The sequence below is a fragment of the Sinocyclocheilus grahami genome, unplaced genomic scaffold, assembly GCF_001515645.1.
Source record: "Sinocyclocheilus grahami isolate Dianchi unplaced genomic scaffold, SAMN03320097.WGS_v1.1 scaffold707.1, whole genome shotgun sequence".
Lineage (NCBI taxonomy): Eukaryota > Metazoa > Chordata > Actinopteri > Cypriniformes > Cyprinidae > Sinocyclocheilus > Sinocyclocheilus grahami.
The window spans coordinates 330,462-340,417 of record NW_015505886.1 but is presented as its reverse complement, the minus strand read 5'-3'; the positions used below and the strand labels follow the sequence as shown (position 1 = coordinate 340,417).

General features: G+C 41.4%; 1 protein-coding gene across 5 annotated transcripts in view; it reads right to left on the bottom strand.

The window, feature by feature from the left end:
- Window positions 1-199: 199 nt before the first annotated feature.
- The window catches only part of LOC107559990 (PHD finger protein 21A-like), an 18,427-nt gene continuing 8,670 nt past the window's right edge, over window positions 200-9,956 (bottom strand). For 3 of the 5 annotated variants that reach the window (XM_016244027.1, XM_016244030.1, XM_016244029.1), the window contains 9 exons: window positions 9,637-9,804; window positions 7,851-8,105; window positions 7,405-7,491; window positions 2,678-2,965; window positions 2,411-2,512; window positions 2,266-2,317; window positions 2,080-2,159; window positions 1,911-1,971; window positions 200-727 (listed from right to left, as the gene is read on the bottom strand). In XM_016244027.1, the coding sequence (XP_016099513.1) occupies window positions 375-727; window positions 1,911-1,971; window positions 2,080-2,159; window positions 2,266-2,317; window positions 2,411-2,512; window positions 2,678-2,965; window positions 7,405-7,491; window positions 7,851-8,105; window positions 9,637-9,804 (1,446 nt within the window). In that variant the 3' untranslated portion in view covers window positions 200-374. The remainder of the gene's footprint in view (window positions 728-1,910; window positions 1,972-2,079; window positions 2,160-2,265; window positions 2,318-2,410; window positions 2,513-2,677; window positions 2,966-7,404; window positions 7,492-7,850; window positions 8,106-9,636; window positions 9,805-9,956) is intronic. The other 2 variants (XM_016244031.1, XM_016244032.1) reach the window with 2 other exon arrangements.

The following is a 9,956-nucleotide window of genomic DNA, read 5'->3' as shown; positions in this document are numbered from 1 at the left end:
ATTGGAGGTATTTGTCTAGTGGCTCACTGGTGACTGGATTGTTCACTTAGACAGGGAACTGGATATTTAGCTCGTAGTTTTATCACTACTACTATTATTGGGATTATTGGAAATTAATCACTATTGAAAATGTATCATGTCATTATAAGCAATGGTTATTTTGGCTTAAATGCTAAGATGGGGTGTAAGAATAAAAAAAAATACTATACTATGATTACTTCAGGCCTGATATTTGTGTGGGAAGTAGAGAAAGACTGTTCACTCTGTAAGACTGCTGGCTCCATTTCAACAAATAAAACAAATAAACACATAAATAACAGTGCTGGTAGGTCAGTCTTTCTCTTTCCAGGGTGGATGCTGGACTCTAACAGGAGTTACCTTGCTCCTGTACATTTTGAGGTGTACAGGATGAATGCAGTGAAGGGTTTTGGGGGGTAGGGGCAGGGGCAGCCTGTGGTGTAGAGAACTCTACTAGAACAATAATAATTGTGGGGGCTTTCAACAACATGGTCACCCAGACTTGGCAGGTGGCTACTTACATCCCCAGAGCTGGGGCTGGGCTGGGGGACAGAATGAGGGTGGACAGAGAGGGGAAAGCCCCCCGTGTCAGGCCGCTCAGGGGCTGGGGAGGCGGGAAGGCTGCTGGTGGGGGAGAGCAGGGGGTTGCAGCCCAGCTCCGGCACCGCTGTGCTGCTGGTGGTGGTGGTGCTGTATTTGGGAGGGCGACCTGAGTGAAATGAGACAGACAAGAAAAGAAAAACAAACCAAAAAAAAAAGGAACAGAAAAATGGAGGAGGAGGAAAAGGGGAAAAGAAAGAAAGAAAAAAAACACAAAGATGAAATAAAATAATGGCATTTTCTGGTTGCAACATACCTTAGAGAGGGGATCCTCATTGGCTAGCATGGAAACAAAGGAAAGGAGGGAGAGAGCGAAGGAGAAATGGAAGGGAGGGTCACAAAAAGCAGTTAGTGCAACAGACGACCACAGCAGCATGCAGGGAATTTGAAAAGCAATGAGCGAAAGAAAGAACAAAAGAGAGAAAGTCTACACTGAAATCTAATCTCAAATCTCAATAGATTTCTCTGCAGGTGGCTCCTACAGGAACAAGCAATGCATCATGCACTCTAAAATAAGCAAAACAATAAATATAAACATAACATCTAAAGGTAACATGACAACCAGAGAACCAACAGACAAACTCTCACTTACACACCTAATTCGACCTACTCACATCAGCACTCAAGTCAAGTAGTAGAGTCCAAGTAAAGAACTTTCAACAGTATCAACGCTCAAATATTTAAGGTGGTATCCAAGTCAGGTCTTTCAAGGCCAAGCTTAAAGTCAACACTCAAGTCTTTGAGGTAGAGTTCATATAAAGTATTTTAAGGCCAAGCTCAAGTCAATCCTCAAGTCTTTGGGGTGAAGACCTAGTCAAGATTTTCAAGGTCAAATCAAGCTAAATCCATTATGTTGAAGCACAGCTCTAGAAATCACAAGAAAATAACAAGATATTCTAAAAGAGTAAAAAAATTAAAATAAAAAAGAGTGCAAAGAGCACAGAGCACAAGAGACTCAAATCTGAAGTGAACCAACACTGAGATGACATTTCTCCCTGTAAGCCAACTGACATTTTGGAGTCTTAAGTCAAATGTTAACAAGTCCAAAATAAGCCAAATTCTCTGGAAACTATACAAACTGGGGAAGAGGTTCCTTAACCACCACTTTTACAGCCCACTTTTTAGGTCTACTCAAATGATGTAGGTCTGCAAAGAGATCAGACCCTAGCAAAGACAAAGCAGAATTGCAAGAGAAAGCAGAGAGGTGTCTATTAGGTGTCTGTTAGGTGGTACACAGAAGCAGCAGGGCTACAATACATCAACTTAAGCAACTAAGACAGGCAGGTACAGACCTCTCTTCCTGGTGCCTTGATGCAGTGGAGTGTTCAAGTAAGTGACAGCACTCTTTTTCCTCTGAGATATATGAGAGAAATCGGAATGTTAGAGCCAAGTTGGAAGTTCAATCTAAGCTCTCAAAATCAGAACAGATGGAGGAGGGAACTTCTGAACATTTGTTTGTACCTCAGGTTCAAACACTGCTCCACTGTACACTGGGTTGGCTGTTGTTCTCCTCTTACGTTCTTGTCTTCTACTCTGAATCTCTGGAGAGCAATGACATCCCATGCACATCTGGTTAAACACATCCTGTCCTTGTAACTTTAATTTAATGGAAATCCACAGTGCAGAATTGACACCAGTGGGACTTACCTTCAAGATGACCATGTGTGACCAACCCAAGAGACACCATAAAGGCAAGTTTCTGAAGGAAGAAAATTTATTAGTTTATTATTTAGGCTTCAGGCAAAATTTGTCAGACATGATGGTTTTGTTAACTCTGTGAAGGTACCAGTACCTGTGGGCTCTCCTCTCGTTTGATCTTAGCTGGAAGAGGAGGAGAGGATGAGGGTGGTTTACTCGTGACCACCTGTTCTGGTCTTCCCTGTGGTTTCACAGTCTGACGCAGCGAACAAGAAAAAAGATAAGCAACCCAGTCAAGCTGTTTGATTCTTAGTGCAAGAACAAAAGTTAAACCTATCCTATAAGATAAAAAAAAGATTTGTCTGAAAAATGTTGCATGTCTGGAGCAAACAATCAAGCTAATAGAAACGGGTGCGCTCACCTTCAAGTCTGAGTTAAGGTTGCTGATCTGAAGTGTCTGGGCAGGACTGATGACGATGCCTGTGACTTTCGTGGTGCCACTCGTGACTGCAGTCATGGTCTTGTCAATGGTGGCACACTGCTGTCCGTTCACGATGTGCACCTGGTGAATGGGCCCAGCAGAGGCAGGCAAAGATGACGTAAGCTTGGTGGTGAGCATCAGGGGCCGCTGGATTAGGGGAGCCGCCACCATGGGAGGAGGAGCTGGAGCGATGGGTACATTGATGGGCATGGGGGGTTTTGGTCGAACCTGTGCAATGGTGGAATGGGGTTGGGTGAGAAAGCAGACAGAGGCTTGCCAAACCAATCGATCATGAAAGCCACTCTGATTCCATGCCCCTAACATCCATGCTGTTTTGTGTTAAAAGGCAACCTCAGCCATAAGTAATGCTAACACTGAGCTCTGGTTCACCCCTCAGTGACTAGTTTAAAAGTGGATGGAAATGTGTGCAAAGCTCAATTTAGGAACATCAAAACAAACCAGCAGTAGGAGTGGGCAACTCTGGCCTACAATGTCCATCAGTTTAGCTCCCACCCTGATCAAACTCACCTGCCTATAACTTTCTAGTAATCCTAAAGACCTTGATTAGTTGTTCAGGTGTTTGATTGAGGTGGGAGCAAAGCTCTGCAGGACAGTGGACTTTGAGGGCCAGAGTTGCCCACATAAGAAAGTTAGGGTGTGCTCAAACTTGTAGTTTGGTTCTCTTGGTTCGTTTGGTCTGGACCAAAAAAAAGAAAAATATACATTTGGTCCTGGTCCGCTTAGCGTTTACACTGGCATTTTTGACAGCGAACATAAAGATACCAAACCTAAAGGCATAGTGATATGTTCACAACCTGATTGATCATTGAATGACATATTTCGTGATGGAACATAAAGGGGTCATATGACGTTGCTAAAAAGAACATTATGTTGTGTATTTGGTGTAATTCAATGTGTTTATGCGGTTTAAGGTAAAAATAATGTACATTATTGTTTCTCCTCTATGCCCCACCTTTCTGAAACGCGTCGATTTTTACAAAGCTCATCGTTCTGAAAAGTGAGGTGTACGCTGATTGGCCAGCTATCCAGTGCGTTGTGATTGGCTGAATACCTCAAGCGTGTGACGGAAATGTTACGCCCCTTATCAGACTGTGATGCCGTCTCCCAGCACGGCGAGACAAAACCAATAAAACCCATTACAAACGAGGCATTTGTTGCATCCAGTGGGGACATAATTACTGATTATAATGACTTGTACTGTGGTTTTACACGTTGCGTTGCGTATCGCGCCGCGTAAACATAAAACCATATCTGCATTTGTGATCGGAGAAACAACAAACGCTACCCGCGTTTGAATCATCAGTGGCAAATTCTTTACATTTAAAAAATGTACTTACAGGCTGCAAGTCAGAAGTTCCAGACTGTCCTTGCAAAGTTGGAACTGCCCCACTTTATAGAACACAGAACCATTGTATGCTACTCTGCAGGTTCAGGAAACAGTCTTCCATAAAATGCGTCACACAGCGTCACACACGGCGGGCATGAGTGAGCGGAGGCCAGCGGCCTTGAGAACAGCACAGCCGGCGGATTCGATGAAGGATCGGCCGGCAGGCATGCGGCAACCACATGTGACGACCCCGGGCTGGACTCCGCGTCCACGGTGAAAGCAGATCCCACAATCAACAGCGCGGAGTTGATGTATTTCCTCAGCGATCAGCACGGATCAGCTCTATAACAATAACTACAGTGAGAATAAAAGTTACGCCTTCTTTCTTTCCGTGAACATTTGGGCGGTGTTATGCAAATTTTCCCACACAGTGACGTAGACATGTGGGGGCGTGTTTAAATGAGCCGTTTTAGGAGGTCTCAAATTTTATAAAGAATATCTCTTTGGATTTGAGACTTTAGTCTTTGTAATGTTACAGATCTTCTTTATGCACCAAAAGTTTGTAACACTCCAAAGAGAAAGGAAAAATTGAAATTGCATCATATGATCCCTTTAATGAACACCCCAAACAATAGGTGTGTTCGACTTAAAGTGGCGCTGCACAAACCAATCGGTGTATGACATCAAAGTACCCAAAGTACTGCTCAGCTCCGCTTTATGTTGAATAAACCGAATGGTTGGACTAAGCGTGCTCATTGTTGATTGTACATGATTTTACTTTTATGACCTGCAAACTCACAAAGAGCATTTTACCTACTCGTTGCTCCACGTTTGCCCTTGTTTTGGATAAACCGCTCGTTTCTCGATGTCAAATCATGTCGCATTGCATTCTTGTCATTACATCCTGTTTTTGGTTTGTTTAGAAGTATTTGGTCCATGTTGCTTACATATTTCATTCGAACTGCACCAGAGTTTATTTGGAAGTGAACCAAGACCCATTCTTTTAGTGGTCTCGTCCACTTGTTTGGTGCGCACCAGTGTTCGGATGGCAGTGTTCACACTTACTCAAATGAACCGCACTAACAGAGAAATTGCACCAGAGTTTGTTTTAATCGAACCAAACGTGACAAGTGTGAACACACCCCAAGTCAAACAAGTTTGGAACGATATAAGGGTAAGTAAATGTCTGGTTCAAGTGGATTCATCTGAGCTTGCTTTAGCATTACATAGCTTTTTGAGGTAAAAGGTGATATACTGTCAGTCTTTAAGGAAGGTGGGGGGTTAATGACAGGGTCAGCCAAAGCAATATCAAAGAACTGAAGCAACAGCATTGTTACAAAGGAACAAACAGCAACACGCTGTCTTACTCTGAAACACCGTGTCTACACCAGACATAAGCAATGAACATACAGAAGTTACATTTTTATACCAATGGACTTCTGGTGAGTTATTCACCCAAATGTTAAAACAACTGTTGTTGAAGGGGTCATGCACCTCAAGTCGTTGAGTGATGGCACTTATGGGTCACTTCCAGTATAGACACGGTGCTTAAGGGAGCTTACACACTAGATAAAGCTGTAATGGAGCATTTGACAGACAGGAATGCATTTATGGCTCGTTTCCACTGAGCAGTACGGGTCAGTACAGTACGATTCGGGACCGAACACCCTGATCCAGCTTGCGTGTCCACTGCCAACAGTACCCTTACTTGATAGGTGTGGTGTATGCCGGAAAGTAGCGATCAACGATAAAGCGTGACAATAAGCACAACGCTGCCTCTTTTTGTTAAATGTCAGTTTTAATGAACAATAATAGCCATTATAAAAGTATAAGTACAAAGTATAAGAGGCTTATATAAGCGGAAATAAAGACAAAAGCAAACAATTCAGTCAAACGTATGCTACAAAGTCAGTGCTGTACTTTACTACGGTGAAGTTCAAAATAAATATATAGTTAAACATAACTTTGTGCTCAGCCAAAACGATATGACCAGGAACAAATAATAGATTCATGAGACCACGAATGCCTGTTAAATATATCCAAAACTAATTGCATCTCATGTTTAATCACTACAGAGACATCAGAGCCAGCGGCAAATGTCAGAAGGACAAGCCGAACAAAGGCTGCTCTATGCGGATACATGAGCACTGAGTGCCCGGTGATCACCTGGAGCTCTGAAATCGGCATAGCAAATTTTCAAATAGGCACTATCTTTATAAACAAACCACAGATTTGAGTTAAGCAATTACATTCTCGCCTGAAAAACTCTTAAAACTACATTTCACGATAACAGTAATATTTGGAAAACTACGCTGGTTTTTGGGCAATGACGTTTCAATGACAAGTCCACAAGAACAGACAAGAGCGCATATTGAGAAACAGCTATAGTCTGTGTGAAAATATTAAATGATAAAATACAGTTATATTTTTTGTGTTTTGCCCGACACTCATGGACAGCAGAGCGGAACGAGTGAAGGAGAAGCTTTATCCCCTTGTATCACACAAAAGTAAAGATTCTAGTCAACCAATCAACTTTCTGCGGTGAGTTTAGCCCACCCCTTTGGTACCCTTTGCTGTGTTAGGTACCCCAACGGAAGGGTACCAAAAAAGTGGTATGGTAGGGTTCGCTATTTTGCTACCATTCACAACTTCTGACAATGGAAACAGACATAATTGCGTACCTTACCGTACTGTACTGAACCGTACCGCTCAGTGGAAACGGACCATTAGAGATTTTAGACAGAAGCAGGCCAGCTCAAAACAGAGCAGTACTACAGTGGACTGAATTTTGATTGGTCAACAGATGCCTAGGTCAGAGTTCAAAGCAAAAGTTCTAGGTTGCATGACTGAGCATCACTTTCGCAAACCTTTGTTTTTTTAAATCTTTTTTTTTAACACAATATCCCCAACTGATATCAACAGACTTGTAGCATTTCTAACAGAGTGTAAAATCTAGTGTGTAAGAACCCTAAAGCAAAGAGAAAAAAAAAATAGGAGCAGACAGTATCACAGCAACAGTCAGTGCTGGGAAGGAGAAGGTGAGCGTCAGTTTTATTATGAGGAAAAAAGCTGAATTTGGGTCTCTTAAGTGTGGAACAGTGATGTCTTGAAGTTTGGGTGATTGTGTTCGAGCAATTTTAGTTACCATGTTAAAAACTCTTTCAAGATGAGAAGTTAAAAAATATATTGAATCAGAATGTCTGTAAACAAAGGCTTTACAGACACAAGGCCTCTGAAACTAGGTTGTGTGCCCCTCTGGTGGCGTCAGTGTGGGACTGCACATACATAACGGGAGGGGGCAGGTCTAACAGAGACGCACCTGTGGCTGAAAGGTGGGTCGAGGCGTCAATCTAGGAGGAGGGACAAACTGGGGAACTTTGATAGGCTGGGCAGAGGTGGTGGTGACCTGTGACAAAACCAGCCGTTTATTGGGCACTCAGCAGTTGAAATGGAGAAATTCACAACATTTAGAGGAAATTATCCTCTATCTGGTTTCATCACAGCAGTATGTCACCATACACCCCAGCCAAGCACATCATTGTCAGAAAGGAAGTCATTTAAAATCTTCATACTAACTGGAGACATAAACATTCTGTTCTAAACACATCAAAGCAAAGTGGGTCTGACTATGACTACAGCAAGCTATGCAAAATCACAGACTGGCATTTCTACTTCAGTTTAACATTGTTATATTTAAGCTAAATGGAAACACTAAGTTAAGAGGAAGAATCTTTAGCGATTAGCGATTTAGGGATTCACACTCACGACAATAACATTCTTGGACACAATTCGTGTGCCGGCATCTGTGTCCTGATTGGGTAGCTTGTTGGCCACCTGAAGGTTGATTGGTGTGCTCTGGGAGTCGGAATTGACGCCGGGTCTCAGGGGGTTGCTGATGGCAGTGACCATGGCGACTGTGGGGCGTTGTGTTGCTATGGAAGCAGGCATGGTGGAGGTGGCAGCTTTCAGCACGAGAGGTAGAGTCTTTGCAGTTATGACCGGCGTCACGGTGAGAGTCTTCTAGTCGAGGAGGTGGGAGGTAGGTTGATTGAAGGAAGCAGTGAATGAGGATGAGGACACACAAAAGATGTTAAAGTGCTATTGACTTGATTTCTCTGCTGTTATTGTGTACGAATTATCAGTGCATATAAGAAAAATGGCCTGTCCTTGCCTTTCATCAAAATATAATAACTTGAAATGACTTTTTTCCATTGATGTTACCAAGAGAGCAAGTGCTGTTAGATAATGTTAACCAATCACAAATTAGCTATTGAGACATTGTTTAAACGAAGTCATATTGCAGGGTTGGCTCCATTCTTGTATTTAACACCCAAATGTCATCAATTAATATTCATAATCGATTAATGGGAATTAAATTAATCGTATATATATATATATATATGAAGAGTTCAGATGCAAAAGCCTCTAAGTGCCATTTGCAATTTTCATCTAAACTGAGCATTTTTATCAGGCTGCTTTGTTTAGGTTCAGTAATTTTACTCTAATGGCACTGTATAGGTAATTTTCTATGCAATTAAAGTGAAATAACTGAACATGAATATAGGGGCCTGATAAAAACGCTCATTTTAGAAGAAAATTTCAGATGGCATTTAGAGGCTTTTGCATCTGAACTCTTCATATATATATATATATATTTTTTTTATTATATATATTTGATTTATTTTATATATAAATTACATATATTTCTTAAATATATACATGTATGCGTGTATATTTATATATAAATATACACAGTACACACACATATTATATAAACACAAATGCTAATTTTGGATATGAATAATTGATTTGACAGCACTGCATAGTATTGATAAAACATAGTCCCACCGTATAAATTATTCCAGTTTAATAGTTTAACTTACAAATGCTCTACATTACAGAAATAAGTCAAAATAATATTAAAAGAATATATAATGAATATAAAACGAATTTAATCCCACTCCATAATTTTTTTCTGTTGAATATTCAGTTTCTCTTAGAAATGTGCCACATCACAAAAACAAAAAAGGTTGCAAATGCCACTACATGTGGATTTTATTTATATTAATAGTTCATTTTCATATATTTTCATTATTATCATATATTCTATGAAAAATTGTAAATATGTTAAATAGCCACACATTCCCTCTAGATGGTCTTCTCTCATCACAACAAAAGCAGTTAAAAACAGAAAGGCTGAGATTGTACATTATTGGCCATATAAAAGCAACCATGCTCTTATAAGATTCTAAGGTCACTCTGCCCTTCTTTTTCACAAACTCAAAGCTTATTTCAGGGACAAAGATTTGTGTGTTTGCAATTACAGTGTGTGCCTTTAGAATAGAGCACCGCGGATGAGTCAGGGCAATTGTTTTTCAATAAACCTTTTGGGTAAACTAGCTAATCGGCTAATTTTTTGCTGCGGTACAGGAATCGAATTCACCTCTCACCAGTGTTAAGTAAATATTCTGCTGCAAATCACCTCCGAGTATAGTGCTGTTCTACACATTTTGTCTAGAAACTGTGTGGTGTTCAGGGTGTGAAGCGCTACCTGTGGCGCCCCCTGGTTGTGTGGAGGCCCTGTGGGCGGCTGTGAAGGGGGACAGGTGGGCGTCAGCAGCACGGTTTTACCGTCTGCGGTTGCTGGGAGCGTCTGTGGCTTAAAGTCGGGCTCCTGTTTCACCAGCAACTCCTTCCTCAACTGCTCCACCACTTTTTTCTGAGAGAGGGAGAGAAATTACCGGGAAATCATACATCCATCCACAGTCACATTTTGAGGAAATGGTGATTACAGAAAAACTAATTGTTCTGAAACACACATACGCACTTTTTCCAAGAAATAAAAATGAAAAGACCCCCCCCCCCCCCCTC